This window comes from Lycorma delicatula, chromosome 4, assembly GCF_047948215.1.
Source record: "Lycorma delicatula isolate Av1 chromosome 4, ASM4794821v1, whole genome shotgun sequence".
Classification (NCBI taxonomy): Eukaryota; Metazoa; Arthropoda; class Insecta; order Hemiptera; family Fulgoridae; genus Lycorma; species Lycorma delicatula.
In genome coordinates, this window is record NC_134458.1 from 188,707,676 (window position 1) to 188,728,418 (window position 20,743).

Below are 20,743 nucleotides of genomic sequence, written 5' to 3' on the forward strand. Positions count from 1 at the left end.
TGGAACTCTGCATTGAACCAGAACCGGATTAAGTCTCTATCAGGCCCAAGACAAAATTTGAATTTACATAAGTTACTGACAACTTCAAACAAAAATTGAAGGGTAGTCGGGAAATTCTTTTTTCGGCATCTTAAAAAACAAAAAGACAGTTCTATCGTATTTTTATTTAATTTTAAAACGAAAAAAAATGTTTACGGTTTTTGCATTTTATTTTTTATATTTAAAGGTATTATTTATTTTGTGTCTCTTTTTAAAAAATATACCATGTTAACATTCAAGAGGTAAAATATACCTTCCCTTGGACCACCAGTGGCACTAATCCGATTTTTATTATTTTGTCAAGTATTATGATGAAATTTATCCGTATCAGTTAAAAATAATAACGTATTATTCTGTATTAAAGATAAAATAAAAAAAAATAAAAAATTTATTTTAATGAATCTTTTAATATCTTTTCTTTTAGTGAAGGCAGGTTCCTCCTAATTACGGTCTGTATACATATTTCTTATTTGCCTACTGTTTAATCCGGCTCTGCATTGAACACTTAGTGATGGATTATTTAGGTTCTTACTAGCAAAGTAATAAATACAACAAAAGTAACGATTGTATTCGACCTGACATGAGTCTCAATTTATTCCGTAAAACATTACAGCCGTTCTTAAGCATAATAAACCGTCAGGAAGTTTTTTATAAGATGCTAAAATTTTAGTGCACTACAGTGTCATGAAAAATTAGTGTTAGCTAGTCGTCTCGACGAAATGTTCTTAGGTCTTAACATTTGGATCACATCAAGTTTAAAATATGGATCACTTTTGTCGTTTGAAGAGGTTACCTCCTAGATAAATTATATTCTTTTATCTTTGGCGGTGTTGTGAAATTCAAACATAAGAAACTGGTGGTGTTAATATGATTATGTGGCTAAAATAGACGAGGTATTTAAATTTTTCGATACCGTGGGATTACTATATTAATTTTAGTTTGGTTTTACAACTTTGCTTTTTAAGGCATAAACTGTACATACTCCTGCTTGAATTAATTTCAATTTATCTGTTTAAATATTTGGTGTACGTTTTTACATATTCCTTTTAAATACTTTTTTTTTTAATGTAACTTTACCTTACTGTTATTATTTTCTTTATTGAATTTTCCTGTGATGGAATTTTTATGCTCATCTTATTTATCAACATTACTACGGTTGGGTTCCTTTATAACCTAATTTCCTTTTATTGTTTCTATTTGCCTTTTTATATCGATGATTGGAATTCTCTCTTTTTTATTTTTATTGTTATTTATTTTTGGTATTTTTTCTAAATTAAATATCAGTGATAACGTTTTAAATTTTGATTAAATTAACTAGACTATTTATTTAACCCAAGTTTCTAGTTTCTAAGTAAAATAAATGAAATACGACACAGAAATCATAACTCTAAATTTATATTTAATATATCGCAGATTATTATAAATTAATATTTATTTTTCAGGCATGCTGGTGCAACTGCTGTTTATTGCAGTTGTCCTCCGTCATTCACGGGTCCTCGATGTGAAATCGTTATACCACCTCCTTCAAATACACCTGGTAAGATAACATATCGTTTAATCCTATTTCATTATAAGATATAATGTTAAACACAAAGAATGTGTATTCAGAAACAGTCTTGCATATAGATTAAAATAAAATAGAATATTTAAAATTTCATAAAATTTAAAATAAAAAATAATAAATTAATATATATATATATATATATATATGTGTGTGTGTGTGTATATATTAATGTTGATAAAAAATTTATCAAACAAGTAAAAATAACCTTACATCGGAAAAACAGTGAAGAAAGAATAATCGTAATAAGACAGAAGTAGAATATTTCCCTCCATATATCAAAGAGGTAAAAATATCATATAAATTCTAAACGTTAACTTTTCAATGGTTAGATCTAGGAAATTGATCGAGAGTTTCAGCGTTCAATTCCTAGTAAAGGCAGTTGCTTTTACATCGATTTGAATACTAGATGGTGGATACCGGTGTTCTTTGGTGGTTGGGTTTCAATTAACCACACATCTCAGAAATGGTCGACCCGAGACTGTACAAAACTACACTTCATTTACACTCTTATATATCATCCTGTGATTACCTTACGGTGATTCCGAAGCCTAAACAGAAAGAAGAGATCTAGGAAATTGAACTCTATCCTCAAAAACAATAAAAATAATGCTAAACTGTCGAAAACAAGGATTATATAAACTGATATATAGAGCAATGTTTACAATTTTTGATACAAGTGTACAAACTACAGCTTATAAATATAAAAAATCAGAGAAATCCGAACATAGCCCTAGATTGTCTACAAAATGGTCATAAATTTACGTTATCAGAAAATTAAAAAAAAAATATCCATACATAAACAGGAATCTGTTTTTACGGACATACACGTATTTGATAAACTTAGTTTATTAACAATAATAGAGAGACGGTCATTATTGAATAATGATAAGTATTAAGTTTACGTTGGGAATTTTTAAAATGTATTACATTTTTTTTTAATTTTTCTAATACAATATAGAATGACAGTAAGTGATGATTATTCACTTCTTAATATCTGGTTTCGGGGTGGGAATACTTACGTGATTTGTTGAGTGTTCAAGGTGTTATGCTCTCTCTTGAGATACTTTTTTATCTTATCCAATCCTGCATAAAGGACATGTTATAAGGTCATTCTGCGCAACCAGGATTGAATTTTTTGGAATATTTTTCCGCTTTCGACTGGGATTGCCAAAAATATTACTGCATTGTCTTTAGTCGATTGTTATATTTAGTCTTTTGTTTTTATGTATATATATATATATATATATATATATATATATATATATATATATACATAATATATATTTATATATATATATATATATATATATAAATCCAAGTATAAACTCTCTGTTTGTAGTGCTACTAAACATCGATTTTCAGTTTTTATTTCTTTATCTTCGTCGATTTTTTTTTTAATTTACGTTGGGTTTATTTATTTTAGTATTAATTCTTCAACCCACCGGGTTGGTCTAGTGGATAACGCGTCTTCCCAAATCAGCTGATTTGGAAGTCGAGAGTTACAGCGTTCAAGTCCTAGTAAAGCCAGATATATTTACGTGGATTTGAATACTAGATCGTGGATACCGGTGTTCTTTGGTGGTTGGGTTTCAATTAACCACACATCTCAGGAATGGTCGAACTGAGAATGTACAAGACTACACTTCATTTACACTCATACATATCATCCTCATTCATCCTCTGAAGTATTATCTAAACGGTAGTTACCAGAGGCTAAACAGGAAAAAGAAAGAAAGTATTAATTCTTCATTATCTACTGATATAAATTTTTAATAATCAAAATGGCCACCAAGTTTTATATTTTATTTTTTTAGAGCGATTCTTTCTAGCATCATTTATTTCTTTAATTTTTTTCAATAGGTTTAGAATATGCAGTTCTTTGTATTTTCAAATTGAATTATTCTATATTATTATCTATAGTTTCAAATTAAAATTTATTATTTTTCTAAGCAATTTTTGAGAATTTTGTATTTTTTTAATAATTCTAATAGTTAAATCAACGAAAAACAATTCTTATATAAAGTTAGTTAGTTCAGTGTTTTTATTACTGTTAAAACTAATACCTATAGGAAGTTTTTTAAAGTTGGTTTATCTTTTTTTAAAAGTAATACCAGTTTTATAGAAATTCGAACGGTTAGATTTATTTAAGTGTGGAATAAAATTTTATTGTTATTAATATTATATCACGTAAAATTGAAATTTGATTCGTTCCCATTTACAATAACGTATACGAAGGTAATAACTGACCGTTTACAGCTAAGTTACTATCATATAAAACTTTCAAAATGAGAACACAAAATCTTTTCGTTGAAATTATATGGTACTTTTTCTGTCGTCATATCAAAATGAAATAAAATAATCCTAAAAATTTTATTAAATCGTTACATACATAAGTTTTATTTTACGGTGTAAGATTTATTTTATCTTATCATTTTATTAATAAATAGTGAATATCGTTGATTTTTAGTAATAATTTTAGGATATGTAATTCATTTTACATTGTAAAGTTCCAACGTACGATAAAAGTTTACAGCACTAAACATAACGGTGTCTATAAGTTTTATAGAGATGTAGCTGCAGTTAACTCATTTTTTAAACAACTTCACCAAAATAAGGACGTATTTATATCTGAGTATATGTACAATTTTTAAATGTATTTTCAGGCCTTACCCTTTATTTAATGGACCAATTTTGATAGACTTTTTTATTTTGATGTAAAAGTTCTACCGATCATAAGTTTTATAAATAATTAAAATCAGTGATTTGCTAAACGAAAAATTTCATTGTCTGTATAACGGAAAAATATTTCATTGTCGTATTTTAACGGAAAAATTTAAGAAACTTAGAGAGAAAACTTAGCGAATATATTATGTGTTCTCTCATACCAGTTTGCTTTAGCGCTCTCTCACTCTCATTCACGTTAACAATCTGTCTCTAAATTTTCTTTGTTCTTATCAAAACGCTATAAAAAATAATATATATTTCCTTATTCTCTAGAGCTTTAGCTCACTCGTGAGATACTCGTGTCTTAGCGTTGTTTTTCTGAATTTGTTTACTTATTTTTATCAATACCCAGGTTTTCTCACAAGCGATTTTTTGCTCATACGAGATATTTGTGAATTTTTCCCTATTTATATTTAACGTATAATTTTAAAATATAACATTAAATAAAGCAATTTTTAAGTTATTTACAAAATTTCACTAAAATTCATAAAATAATTTTAAATTCTTACTAAATCTGTAAATTTCTTTAAAATCAATGCTACATTAAAAATGAATTAATTTTAATATTTTTTTCTCTTAATTCGTGCCGACTTCTTAAAAGAATCTAAAGAAGAAATTTCCTTAATTTAGTTATTATAGTCTGTTTTATTATTATTATTTCTTTTTAAGATATTTTTTACCTTCTGTTTTATTTATTTCATTCTCACTTTCATCACAAAATAGAATATTTAACTGTTTAATAGTAATTCTAAAGGAATTACTATTACACTGTAGGAATTACTATTGAATTATCCCCCCCCCCCAAAAAAAAATAGAAAAAAAATCTGAATATTTAACAAGATGGCATTTGATTAAAAAAAACATTGTTTTGGTAAGTTGTTCGTGCACGGCTTAGTATCTGTTCACATTGTTATATCTGATAGGACTGTTTCACAACAGTTTCCAGCGATCTCGTGAAAGACTGAAATGATTATAATATTGCTATGAACAATCATTGCTTAAATGGTAAACTTTTAACGCTCTTCTATAAACAATAACCAGTTTTCGTTAGATAAGCTTTAAAATCTATCGATAACAAATTTCTAATCAGGTTGATTACCTATTATTTCTGGTTAAGTTACGAGCTGTCTATACGATAAAGAATTAGTTATAGATTACGCGTATAACTTTGTTTTGATAGTGCTAAAACCCACTTTCAATTAGATCTAAGAAATAAGATTTTCGGTTTAATAAATGTAGAGAAATCAAATTACTTCCTTTGTTTAAACGAAATAACATTATTTTTAATAAAATTGTGGAATGTGAATTTTCATCAAAAATATTTTCAGTCTCTACTTGATATATAATAGAGAGAGAGCACTAAAAGTTGAGAATAAAATGGTTAACAATTTGTTTTAACGTTTTCTCTAATTAAATGTAAATCTCTAAATGTAAGTACATCGTTTGTAAGGTAACGTTGGGGTTAATATCACTTTTAAGCATTTTTTTATTAGCGCTATGGGATAATTTCAATATTTGATTTTCTTGGAAATCCCATAGATATTTTCATCAGGTTTTACACATTTGAATAATATCTGAAAACATCCAACGCCGAAACAATTATTGAAGGCATCCTGTCATGAGATACGAAAAATTTCAAATAAAAATGATACAGCTATTATTAAGAAAGACAAATATCCAATCCCTGGCTTACTTTACAAGAGAAAGTGAGGAGTGAAGTGGTTTTCTGTTGCTTTCTTTATTTAATCAAATATATGATTGCATATCAACATGAAAAGCCCATTGATAAGATATAAATTGATGTTCAGCCTGACAAGTAACACCTTCATTCTGTTTACCACAGAATGACTTAATGTACAGTGAATGTTATTTCTCTGAGGGAAATGGATAAATCTTTGATAATCTATTGAATCTATATATAATGAACTTATGAATACAATTTGTAATTGTAATCTTAAAATTTATTGATCTGTAAAAGGTTTCAGATAACACAACGATTAACGTGAACTGTAAATGTTTTTTACATCTGAAAGTACGCTTTTTTGAATCTATTGTTCAGCATTTTTTTTTTTTTTTTTTTTTTTTTTTTACTTATTGAAAGCAAAAGAAAATTTTTTTAAGAGTGAAAAAATTTAATCTTTTTTATTTTATTATTATTTTAGTGGTTGTCAATTTGAGTGCGAGTAGATATATGGGTACAATTCTGAACATTTGCACATTATCCAGTCTTACGCACCAGAAAACCAGTGATCGTTGGAAGAAACAATAAAAACTGTGAGGAAAGTAAAAGTTAGTCAGCTTGATAAAGTAAATCTAAAAGAAGGGAAGATTGCTGAGGGAAAAAATTATTTAATGGTGTTGAAAGATTTAAGTGATATTTAATTAATTACGTATCTTTTATTACGCCTTGCGTTATTGTTTTATATACTTTTTCATGTTTGTGGCTGTGTGTGTATTTTATATTGTTATGCATATTACTTTTTAACGAAATTCTACACAAGGAATATGTGTTCTTCTTATGTATTTATATCATTAGTAAAATATACGGATGACTGACTGCCTCCATCGTTGTTATAACCTCAACGTAATAGGTTAACAAAGTATTTTTTCCGTTATTTAAGTACTGAATTTTTGTTTTGTTTAAAAGTATGATTTATTCTTATTTAAATTAAACTTGTTATATTTTCTTTAGCATTTATTCGATAAATACAAAAAACCAAGACTTCAGATTATTATAAACATGTTTTCATCTTTGTATTTGCTAAACATTTTTATTACTAAAATATCGCAGTATATTTACCTTAACGTGTAAGTATACCTTAGGTGTATTACACCTAAGTACATTCATCTTAATATTACGCGTACACGCTGGCACACACACGCCTAAGTCTAATTAAAATAATTTTACAAGTGGTTTTATTTTCTCAACAGAGTATAGTTTACCTGTTTACAATAATTAGCCACACAATTTCTGGAATTTTGAGGTAGCTACTACCGGAGGCGTCTGTTTGAAATAATACATTAATTAATTTTTGGATTAAAATAAATATTTCATTACAGATTATATCATATTTATTTTCCAAAGTTACATTTAAGGTGATGAACGCAAAATTAATCATAAGAAATGTTTTCCTTTCATTCTGGGTATAAATTTCTTGACATCGTGAAATATTTTGAATGGAAATGAGCTATTCTCTGTCATAGATTGCTTCTTCCACTATGATTCTATCACACAATTTTCTTTATCTTTGATTCTTTCTTTATTTTAGATTATTGACGGTAGGATAGATTACCAATCGATTTAATTGTTCTGCGCTTTAACAAAATATAAAGATAATTTTTTAAAAAATATCGGTTAAATGTGACATTCAAAATATGTGGACTTAAATTTCAGGAAATGAGTTTCCAATTCATTAGTGGAGGTTGAATTGTTGTAAGTTATTGAAATTATACAGTTTGTTCATTTACATACATGCACATGTTATTTTAATTATAAAGTGTTTAAGCTAAAGGATTGAACGTGTCTGATTCAGTAGGATGCACGTAAGTTTATCTTAGCATTATGTAGGGAAATGGTTTTACCCCTGAAGTGGTAAGGTCGAAATTAATATTAGTTCCTTAAAGCGGATTTTCTAGTTGGTCAGTACGAGTTATATTGATTAAGACAGCCTCCGTGCTCCTTTATTGGTTACGTTATCAGGTTATCACAGTCTACCACACGTATAATCATAGCCATAAAGTTATTTTCAATTGCGTAGGTCTGGTCCCATTTATGACTCTTACTAGGTAAAGCGTTACCAGGCCAATGCTGGGTGGGTAGAATTTTCTCCATAAACTGCGTCTTGTTATCCTACCACGTACACTTACTCTTATCCTTTAACTGCTTCTTTCTTCTATAAAAACATTACTTTTCTGTCTTCCTTTTTGACGAATCAAGACCTATATATTTATTATACTCATTTCAAAATGTTCGTTCAGCTTTCTTTTTAACTTTATCGCTTGTTTAAAAAAATATATATTTTGTAGAACGTTTTTTAACTTAAGTTTGTTATTTATACAGATAGTGTTTAAAAATTGGTTTTTATTTTCTTGTAAAATTTTTCTGTATTTTTAAAACGAAAGTGCTAATTATAGTTTTCTCTTGTTAAAGAAGAGCGAGTAAGGTTTTATATCATATCGTTTTTAGTTTACATTTTTTCTGTTCAACATGTTTGATTTCATTATTTTCTTAATTTTGTTTTAAATTCCTTTTAACGTGAATTTTATTCATAACAAATCCGATCAAATAAAATTAAGATGTCTTTATATAATTATCCTTTAAAAAATAAATATTATTTTCATAATCAAATTTTGTAATTTCATAACTGTAAATTTTAATTTATAGACTATTTTATTTGTATTATTTTTATTTTTTATCGCTAAAATTAAAAAGAAGTTGGTTAAAAAACGGAAAAGTATAAATATTTTCTTAAATACAATATTTTATTTTAAAAATAGAAGGAAAAATAATTAATGAAAGAAGGCTACATAAGTATAAAAATATTTTTTTTTTTTTTTTAATTTTTTATGAATTAAAATTTCGTAACCGTTTTTATTTTGCTTATAAAATGAATTCTATCTGAATAAGAAACGCGTTTATTTGATTTAACTGTTAAGAAACAATAATGTAATTAAAAACAAGTGTCACCACACTCCTGCTATTAAATGGTAGCATAACTTTCTTTCATCTGGAGATCTTAGGTTTGTACCCCTCTTAGACCTAATTTACATTTATATATATATATATATATATATATATATATATATATATATATATATATATATATATATAATTATTTATTTATCAATAAATTTTAATAAAATTATGCAAACCGGCTTTATGATAACACATTTTCGAAAACTAATTGTTTAATTCCCGTTTTTAAATAAATGTGTTTTGAAGATGATATATCAATAAATTATAGCTAGTTTCCGTGTCCAAAACGCACTTGATTTGATTCTTCAATACTTTACATAAATAAACTTCTTGTTTTTGATATCAATTCGTCTTTGACTCAGGGGTGAGTCATTAGAGGGAAAGCTAGAAAGTGTTCATAGTCTTGGATCAGTCCGCAGCAACATCTTATGTCTCCTTTAATGTACTCTCACCTGGCGAAATTTGTTTGGTATTTCGTCTCGCTTGTTCGTAAGTAATTTAGAGCATCCCAAGTGGCGTACGGTTATGTTGAGCCCGGACTGAGATTTTCTTATAATATCATGAAGGGATGTGCAACTAGATTTTGGCACATCTCTATTTTTTGTGCTTCGGGAGAGATAAGAAGCGACTCTGAATAAACGAATAAAGCTCTTTCTCGACTTCAGACTGATGTGTTGTTGCTCATCATGACTAAAAATAAGGTGACAAGGGTCTGAAATCAGTCTTTTGCTAACCTTCTGTAGATACATCTATTGTATTTGAGCTGGGGAGATTCCATTGAGAAGGTAGATTTTCCCAGCAGGCGTATGTCTAAGATTTCTAGAAACGATCGAAATATTTTCATTAACTGCTACAACTTGTTTCGTGTGTTGAAGTTTCTACACACTGGAGCTGCCTATTCTGCGGCTTACAGGCTAAGCCATGGCTGAGGTTCGGAGGACGCTCGGCCGGGTTCCCTATGATATATCTCTCAATTTTTGTCATATCTAGCGCAGACTTTGAATTTCATATTCCATAGTGTATTTGAATGACAAGAATCCTGTTCGAGTTTCATGCCTTAGTATTTTGATTAGTACATTGTTCCAGCTCGTTTACTTTCCATGTTACTCGCAGTTTGTTAGCTGTCCTAATATTTAGAGTTATTATTTCAACATTAGTCATCTCTCATTAGTCAACATTAGTCAATCTCTCACCTCCAGTAATATAAAAAATAAATAGCATGCAAATAAAACGTTAGGAAAGATGAACATCTATCGATAAATCGCTTTCTGTGAAGTACGAAATTCTCGTTGGGGTGATTACTTAATTAAGATCGATAAGTTTTGAACGCTGTTAGACTTTACAAAAGTGAACATTGGATCAATTTATTTTTTTTTTTAATTTAACTTTTGCAGTTAAACTTTTACATTTTTTAAAAATAGCTTATTGTGCTGGTTTCTAGTATTGTTATTCCTTCGTGCCAGTAAAAAATGTATTTACTAAATACAACAAAATAATCGAATTTCCCACAAACAGATAGTTTACTCAAATAATTCTCTACTATCCAATTTTTTTTTAAATAATGTGAATTTTTGTAGTATTTATGAAGATATTAAAGGTTTTGAGAGAAAATAGATTTTACAAATTAAGTAAAACATTTCTCAGAACTTTATCTCTAATAGTTTTCAAGGATTGATAGGAAGTTAAAAAAAGAATATAATAATCGAATTTGATTTTTTTTTTTTTTTTTTTTTTTTGTTAAATTAACTCTGTTAAATTACCAATAAAAATATAAAAATTCCAATAAAATTTGTACATAATTTATTTCTGAGGAAATTTACGTAAATAAACTCAATAAAATCAAATACGAGTGTTAAAAATTTCGACTTTAATTCAATCAGTATATACGAAAATGTGACGGAAAAATATTACAATTTTAAACATAACTATCTTTCTTGCAATGCTAAAAAATTGTGAAAATAAATTTTATTATTAGTGGACAATACGGAAGGATTGTAAAATGAGATTGCCAAGTTGGAAATATCTTAAGTTGGGAAAGAAGTCCCCCTAATTTAGACTCTATCAAAGAAAATCCGTTCCAGGATGATTATTATAGTCTTCAATTGAGTGTTTGGTTCAAAAGGCAGAGTTTGATGATTAGGAAAATTTCCTGCTTTGTAAAACATGTTGGAAAATTCTTGAAGCAGTAGTTTTTCGAATAGAGTGGGAGAACATGTATATATTTAGTACGTTGAGGAAAGGTTTTTTTTTAGACAATTAGACAGTTCTGCGGCTTATTCCTAAATAAAATAGGTTGCAATATCATGGGGGTTTTATCTAAAAAACGACTATATTAGGAGTACTTTTGAAAATTTATCCAAATATTAAAGAGTATAATGTCCCTTTAAAACAGTACATTTGGCCATGAAGACAGGAGTTTTTCTAATTTTCAACTTGAGTTTTGATTGTTTTGAGTTATTGAAGTGATTATTTCATTTGAGGTCTTCTTGATGAGGCTTTTCAGAGTAGAAATAGTGAGCATTTATCACAGGTGCAAATTCTATTTCAGTTCAGTATGCTACCTTTTCTTTCTGGGTTTACATATCTTGATTAAATTAACAGTTCTTTTATTATATATTTTTTTAAATATTTTCCTTTATCGGAGGAAATTTAGTTAATTCTACTTGTATAAAAGTTTTTTTCTGGCATTTACTTTAACCGACTTAGTGGAAAAAAGAAACTCAAATAATCTGGTCCAAGAGATGAATGGCAGTACCTTTGCTGTGAAAAACGACGGGTCAATTGGTTACTGGAAAGCTCTATGTTTGCTCGATCACTTGATCAAACTCTTACGGACGTGAAATCAGGAAAGCACTCCATAGTACTGAGTATTAAGTACAATGAGCACACATTCATAGTATATCTGTTTGCTATAGCTTGTTTAAATTAATCTGCAGATCAATGAGTCTTTTAACAACGTACCTACCGTTTCAAGTATTTAACTTCTCAGTTGCGTAATTAATTAGTTTATAAATTAGATTTTATAATTTTTGATTTATTTCTTCCAAATATACTGTATGTAATATATCTAATTTGAATTAGGAAAAGTTTCATCAGTCATTCAAATAAATTAAACTCTGTTTTATAATTAGAATATTTTACAGATTTACTCTTATTTAATTAATTGACTATTTCGTAAATTAAAAAATATATATTTATTTAAGTTCAAATTGAATGGATTTTCTTTTAAAATCGTAACGAGTAAGATTTAAAAAATAATTCGATTTCGATGAAAAAACATATCGCAGTTGATTTATAATAAATTATGTCAATTGTCTATCAGAAGATAATTAAGTTATCATTTTGAAATGGGGGTTGTAGCCTCTCCTTTTGATTTTGTGATACCAAAAACGTATATGAAAAATCAAATAAACATAATATTTCTTGGATAAAGTATTAAAAATGAATAAACTAATAATTATTTTTAAAAAATTGTTTATTAACTTTTTAAAAAAACGCATTAAAACGTAAAAACATTGCTTGTTAAATTCTTCATTAAATTTTGATTTTAAACTGTCGATGCCAAATTAAAAACCAACAGCTATTACCAGCTTATATACCGTTAATTTGGTGCCAATTTCAAAATCAAGATTTAAGGAACCATTAAAAAAAAATTACTTTATTTAATAGTCTAAGTATTAATTATTTAAAAAATAATTAATTTTATTTTTAAATCTTTAGTTTAATATAATAAATGAGGTAAGATCTCCTGTGCATAAGTCTTTCTTTTACTTTTGTTGACTTTTTAGGTGAAAATACTTTGAAATCTAGCCTGAATTCAGGCATTATGTCATTGTGCTACACGTATACGATAATTAATGATAAAAAAAATTTCAAATCGATTCTGTTGGTAGTCTAATTTTAAGTTTAAAAAATTTTCCACTTATGTTATCAGATGAATATGTGGAGCGCCCTCTAAAACTTAATAAATAGAATGATCAAAATCGGTACATTAGGACCGATTTTTTCACTTTTTTTTTATTCACTTAAGCCTGAATATTCATTCATAAAACCATAAAGATCAATCTGGTAACTTCCACTTTTAAATTAAATTATTATCACAAGTAATATATTTTACAAAAGGGTTTCCTCTCACAACTTCTAGTTATCGTCTTGAGTACATTTTCACTGCACTGTAAGTTTGATTTGACAATTTAAAATTTAAGTTTAATTTTGACGAATTAAAATTTCCTTCACGATCAATAATTTGGTGATTTTTATTAATGTTATCTAACTATGACTATTTATTTGAAGTGATTAAATGCTTGTTTGATATGATTTACTTATTATTGATACAAGATATTGTTAATTGAACTTAATTAATAATTGTATGTAGTTTTTCGTTTAATAACTTTTCGAAATCAGTGTAATATATTTTATCTAAATTGTAACGATATAAGGAAGAAATAAGTTAGCTAACTGGGAATGAAGGGTAGTTGACGAAGGGATTCAAGAAGTGGTCTCAGACGGGCGGATTGTAAGAGGAGGGTCGTAGTTGTATTGGACTATATAACACTAGCCCATTAGCCATTAGTGACAGTTTAATCAGTAATTAATTACAAGAGAACGGAAATGTGGTTCCGTTAATGGCTCATTCGAACCGAAACCTCTTCCGCTTAGCGTCCAAGCTTCGGTCTTATTCGTGAATCTGCTGAGTAGTATACCCAGCATTGTCTTTCTAGATTAAACGAACCATTTTCACTCGCATAACTGCAGCATCCCACTGTAAAAGTGCTGGTGACTGTACTATCTTTTCTGTCGTTCTTTGAAATTACTTTTCTGCATCAACTACATTTTCATTACGGCTCTGTTTATTTTTTGTTCTTTCTCTGCTTTCTAACTTTCTATGGAAACTCATCACACATTAAAATTTATTCATGCAAGAACGAATTTTCTGTTTCTTTTGTAATTGTTGGATTCTTTTAATACGAATATATACGTTAAACGAGATATTTCTAGTACGATTGTTAAATTATAAAAACAATTTAGTGAATTCCGGATACTTATAATATTATTTTATTTTGTTTAACATATTCTTCAGTTGTAACAAAGTGTTTAATATTGGCTTTTTTATTTTTTCATGTGGTTATGCTCGTCAGACCCTAATATTATGTTTGCATTTTATTTGTTTTACAGTTTGTTGCTATGCTATGTTTATTATTTCTTTTGCCCGAATATTTTAACTTCAACACATTCACTTCATACGACATCCTTATTTACAAGTTTTATGCATTCTAATAATTTTTCCTTCTCAATTTTTACATGTAATTCCACTCTTCTTCTTTAGTAGAATTGTATTAACAGGTATCAAGTAATAGCGTTCTCCATGATTGTCTGTCCTGTGCTTTTTCTTTTAAATTATAGTATCCTTGTCTCCCTTTCAAATCATCCAACATTCCTACCCTACTTTTTTCTCTTCCCATAACACCCAAAATTGTTCCTTCAATTATTACTTTTTGAATACTGTCATCTCTTAGGATGTGGCCTATCACATTTAGCTTTTCTTCTTTGTGTTGTGTTAATCATACTCCTACTCTCATTTATATATATGAAGCCTAATCATTAGTTACTCTCTCACGCCAGTTGATAGCTAGAATTTTCCACATAACCACGTTTAAAAATTTCCAGATATCGAGTTTCTCTTTTCTTTGTTGTCCATGTCTCTGCACTATATAATACCACACTCAAAACAAAACATCTTGCAAATCTCTTTCTCAGATCAACAGGTATACTTTTTGTTGTAAGCAGATTTATAAACTTGCTGAAAGCCATTTTACCTTTCGTAGTTCTGCTTCTAATTTTCTCAGTGCAACTTCCATCGAACTTTATTGTACTTCCAAGTATTTAAAACTATCAACCTATTCTAAACGTTTCTCCTTAATAGTAATCTTTGTTGCACAATATTTCCTCTATATTCTCATTACTTTGTATTTATCAGTGTTTATTCTTATTCCGTATATTCCTCCTACCTTGATTATTCTATCGATCATTTGTGTGTTGACTCCCTTCAGTTGTAGTCATTACTAATGGTCCATTGCTAATCACCATTAGTATATTAATTATAGTGATATAGATTGATTGATTAATTGTCTTGTAAGATATTTCAAGAGTTTTTCTTCTGTTTCTTTCGAATTTTCCTATTTTCTATCTTTTATTACCATAAACACTACTACGAGTGTTTTTAATTTTTAGATCTGTTTTAGATACCACCGGGTTGGTCTAGTGGTTAACGCGTCTTCCCAAATCAGCTGATTTGGAAGTCGAGAGTTACAGCGTTCAAGTCCTAGTAAAGCCATTTATTTTTACACGGATTTGAAATACTAGATCGTGGATAGCGGTGTTCTTTGGCGGTTGGGTTTCAATTAACCACACATCTCAGGAACGGTCGAACTGAGAATGTTGTACAAGACTACACTTCATTTACACTCATACATATCATCCTCATTCATCCTCTGAAGAATTATCTAAACGGTAGTTACCGGAGGCTAAACAGGAAAAAGAAAGATCTGTTTTAGATGTTCATCGTACTACCTGCTCGAAAATAGATCCTTCCACTAAGTTTCAGACTCTGTTCTTCTCTATTCTTCTCCCAGCTGAACTTTCCTTTTCTGAATTAATCTGATTAAGCTTCTATTCTCTTTAATTCTTCATCTTTCACTTTGTCCATTTAATATCCTTCATGTCAACATTTCAAACATATTTCTTTTTCATTTTTCTTATTGTCCATTATCCACATCCATTTAGTTAAGAATTTTACTCTAATTTATTATATTACATAATTATAATAATAAAAACAAATTTTAATTATAATTTGTAATTTGTTATATTACATAATTATTATTGTTACTTTTTGTTAAATACTTACTTACATGTTGGAATGGTTTTTTCTTTACACTTCTACAATCTTCTATTAACTAGGTACATGTATCTATGTGTTTTACTTGCTTGATTGTTTTATATTTTTTGTAGGAATTCATCGGCTTTTTATCTCCTGTTCTCATTGAATATTATGCTGTAGTGCATTTTAATTTTGAAAATATCTGTTGAATATTCTACGCTTTAACTTGTAAAAAAAACATATTTTCTGTGAACCTTATACAATTTATTCACTTTCCTTTTACAATGGTTCCTTCACTTTCTAAGAGGTTTTCTTAGCACATATTAAACATACATATTGAACAGAGATGGCAGTAGACACTTATTCCTCATTGTAGGTCAAACTACTTAGTTTGGGAATCCTTTATTTTCATTGCCATTTTCTGATCTAACTAAAATTATTTAATTATCTATCATTTAAATGTACTCTTTGGGTTCATAAATTTTTCATTACTTTGTTCTGTGTGACAGACTGCTCTAATACTGTCCTCACATGTGAAACAGATGCTTCTGAAGAATACCTCTTAGTTTGCATTTTGGCTCCAAATTATTATGATTTGGGAAGCTCACAAGTAATTAAATTTATGCCAGCATAGTTCCCACGATCAACAAAGCCCATCGCCATCAAAGTTCTGTATTTTCTAGATGAGGTATTTTTAATATCGGCAAATTAATGTTTTCTATAGAAGAGAGTATTTGTTTTTTATCATTTAGCTTTCAATTTTAAATCTACTTCTTTGTCACCCTTACTTCCTTTTGTAATTTTACTAACTAAATAACATAATTTTGTAACATTAGTATATTATGTTCCTACATCTTTATATATACATTTTCATTATGCTCTTTTTTATCACATTTTACTATTTTTCAATCTGAATTTCTGCCCTGGCTGAAAATTCCTATCGCTCACTAATTCTTATATCATATTATTTGTTTCTGTCAGATGAACATTATTTTTAGCAAATCTTCACATTATTCTTCTTTCTACTTGAATAAAACTTTTGCTTCTAATTTTTCTTTTAATTTTTACTTTGCTTCTTCTTTCATAATTAGATGATAAACAATGGGTATAGACTGCACATTTATTTTTACTCCCTCCCAATCAGAGCTTTTCTTTCTCCATCTTCCAGTTTTATCAGTGATAACTGATTCTTTTACCAATAGTAAATTATTGTTATTCTGCTAAATTTAGATTTACAGAAACATTAAAAAAAAAAAATTATATTGTAGATTTTACATTATCAGATGCCAGTATAATCATAAATTTGTTTGTTCATCTTGAGCTTGCCATCATAAATTATCTGAAAACTATTACAGTGGTCTTTCTTGTATTTTATTCTTTTAGAAATCAAATTTTATCTCGTCTAGCTCAATACAAAGGCCGTTTTGTGTAGGGTCTAAATTCAGAAGCACACAGCTCAGCTTTACGAGCAGGTATAAATTCCTCATTGAAAACTGGTGCAGTGGTTTGCTTCTAGCTTCCAGTGACATGCGGAAGACATTAAAATTTACATTTTGTCAATGGGTTGGTGTTTGGACTTTTGGAAGTGTTGTGACCCTTATCACATAGGCCAGGGATGAGGTTGTAATCTAAAGCACAGGATAAGCTATATTCTGCCAGTGTCATCTTGTGTTTCAACCTAACTTTGTAGGCAGTGGCCTCTGTCTTATCACTCTAAAGCTAGGTATGACTACCATCCTATGTAGTGGGCGACCCAGACTGGTTGAATTTCCTGTGATTAGCTGCTTTATGTGGATGGGGAATGCTGGACTATGGATGGGACTATACTGCACAATAATAGTGGTCAATAATTGGCAAGCTTTATATTATCTGTCAGCTTTTCTTTTGTCTTCGACAGATATAATCACTTGAAGTTCAAGGATTCTATTGTTTGTGAAAATAAATAATAAGCTAGACTTTAGTGATAAAGATGATAATAAAAAAAAGATTCTTAGAAAAATTATAATTGGAAAAAAACAATAAATATTCAAAAACAAAATATTTAACAAAAAAAAGCTTATGAATTAACAGTAATCTAATCAGTCTTATAAAATAACAAACACATAAAAATAAAATAATCATCATTTTGACATTGTCACATAATCATTTGTAGTTTGATTATCATTTAGCGATTGATTATCATTAAAATTATTACTTAGTTGATTAATGTCTTACAGTAGACTCACTTCCATGAAGGTGATGGGAAATGATTCTATTTCTTTTGTCTCCAAAAAGTCTTGTAAATTATTTTCTTGCTGGTTGTTAAGTAATGTGTGCAACTTTCATGAGTGTCTCATGGCTCTTGCTTAAAATTTTTCGATTAGGACAATTAACCAAATTCTATGATCTTATATTAAAAATTTCTTGATTGACTATATGAATTTGTGTGTGTGTGTGTGTGTGTGTGTGTGTGTGTGTAAATATTCAGCAATGGTAAATTTATAATTGATTTTTTTTAATTAATTGTATTTTCACTATAAATTTTGTAAATTAACAATATATTTATTAAAAGATATAGGCATAATAAGGGAATATATATTTTTATTGCATATTTTTTCAAATGAATTTTTTATTTGTTTTCCTAGGCGTAGTAGTAGTGTAAACTATCTCAAAATAATACTTTGGGGATAGGGAAGCCGATAAAAATTTAAAAACATCGATTTTAGGATCTTTTAAAACTTTTTTTAGTTTATTTAGATTTTTAGTGATATAATAAAATTTCATTATAATTCAACCCCTCCAAAAAAAAAAATCTTGCGTAACTTTTTATTGGTTGTACATCTTTCAATGGAATTTTTTTAGTTTCTTCCATTTAACATAGAAAATTTGGATAAATCAAAAAAGTTCCTTGGGAGATGATTTTAGGGTTGGGGAGCAGAAAAAAGTTAAAAAAAATCGATTTTTTTTTTATATATATTTTTTTAATTGTTTAAACTTATATCATGTATCATTAGTTTTCCACTAGAATAAATAACCAGTGCCAAGAACAACTTTGTTGCCAGATACTTTATTGTAAGTTTTATAAAAAAATCTATAAAAAACAACATAATTTTTATACCGTGTAGTGCTGATTATTCTTGAGGATAGCTTTGTCATTTTTACATTAAGTTAATGACCGTAACAGATCATTCAACATCTGACGTAATGACATGAAACATATGTATATTGTTCTGTGATAAATATTATTATATTTGTAGTATATTTTGTTGGTAAATATTTATATGTAGTTTACTATAAAATATTGTTGTTAATCAGTAATATTATTATTATTAAATAAATAAGTTGTATATACAAAATTAGTATATTGCAATTATTTTATGTCAAAAGACAAAAACGTTATCAAATAAATAAACAAATGTAAGGGATTTCCAAAGCTTTATCATTGCAATGTTAAATTTGTGAAATCTTGGTACATTTTATTCAACAACTAAAAATGTTATCTCATTTATATTACTTTATTTTACCCGATTAACTTTCGTCATAATTTTAAACAAGCTTGGTTACTTTTCTGATATGTAACCATTGTAGAATGTACAAAATACAATTGTTTAAGTACAAATTACAATTTTTTTATTTATTTTTTACAAGAAAGTAACGAATAAAAATTTAAAAAAAATATTTTATCTTGTATCAATGTATAAACCAGGTTGCTCTTCCATTTAAATGGAACAATCATCATGAAAATATATATTTTATTCGCTGAAAATAGGTATATAACTAAAAGAGTAAATTTGTAATCTGTGTTAAAATTGAAAAGATAAAAGATATATTAACTTAGTGCGCCTTCATGTTAAATGTACCGTTTTTTTTTATTTCTAGATTTTTTTTTTATATTTACTTGGATTTTATCCATTATTTTCTATTCCTTCTCTAAATTGTTAATTTTTCTCAGATAACAACCACATGCTAGACGAGAATGATTAAAAACTAAATTATTGTTCGATTTTATTGCAAGTATTTAACATACCTTAAATTATTTTTGTGAGAAAGGAAAATGCAAATATTAAAAGAAAATATACATACAATTACCTTCAGTTAAAATGTTATCAGTTGGGAGGTAACGTTTCCCAAACAGTTAAGCTGTAACAAACTATTAAAGCTTTTCCGTTATGAAAATTACCATTTAAATTTTATAGTTTACATAAATAACCATTTAAGATTATCATGTATTATTTTAACGTTAGGGAAAGTTAAATTTAATCTTCAAATTAATAATATTCACTAACATTGTTTGGTTAATAGTAAATTATTTATATGAAAAATTATTATTGTAAATTATAGGTTTTTAATTATAAACTGATACCTGCTAAAAAAAAAAACAAACGGCAATTATTAAACCCTTTTGTTAACATTTTATCTATAAACTGTTAAAGTAAAAATATTTTAAAATTTAATATTTATTACATTTATTCATTACTGTTTAGTAATTGAGGTAAATGAGATAAAACCGGTATTAATGTTTAAAAAGTAGGGAAGAAATAAAACTATTAATACAAATTTTCTAGTTTAAAAAAAAAAAAAAAATTTAATTATCTTAAAAAAAATCATATGACAATTATCTTAAATATATTTTTATTTCATCAAATTTGTTATTAATTTTTTTTTCACCCGTACACAGTTTTTACACATCGAGTATGCACCTTAGCTCCAAATTAAACTTTATGTTCAAATTTAGACTCTGAACAAGTTTATAAGTAAAGCCTATCACTCATCAAAATGTACAAATAGATGCGATAACTTTAAGAGGTTCGGCGATCAATCTTTTACATTGATCCACTGTATATTAAAAAAAAAAATCCATGAA

At 27.7% G+C, this 20,743-nt stretch overlaps 1 protein-coding gene across 1 annotated transcript in view; it reads left to right on the forward strand.

The window, feature by feature from the left end:
* Positions 1–20,743, forward strand: part of LOC142322996 (uncharacterized) — a 1,447,060-nt gene that overhangs the window by 762,709 nt on the left and 663,608 nt on the right. Inside the window, exon 5 of the mRNA XM_075362093.1 lies at positions 1,482–1,576. Coding sequence (XP_075218208.1) covers positions 1,482–1,576 — 95 coding nt within the window. The remainder of the gene's footprint in view (positions 1–1,481; positions 1,577–20,743) is intronic.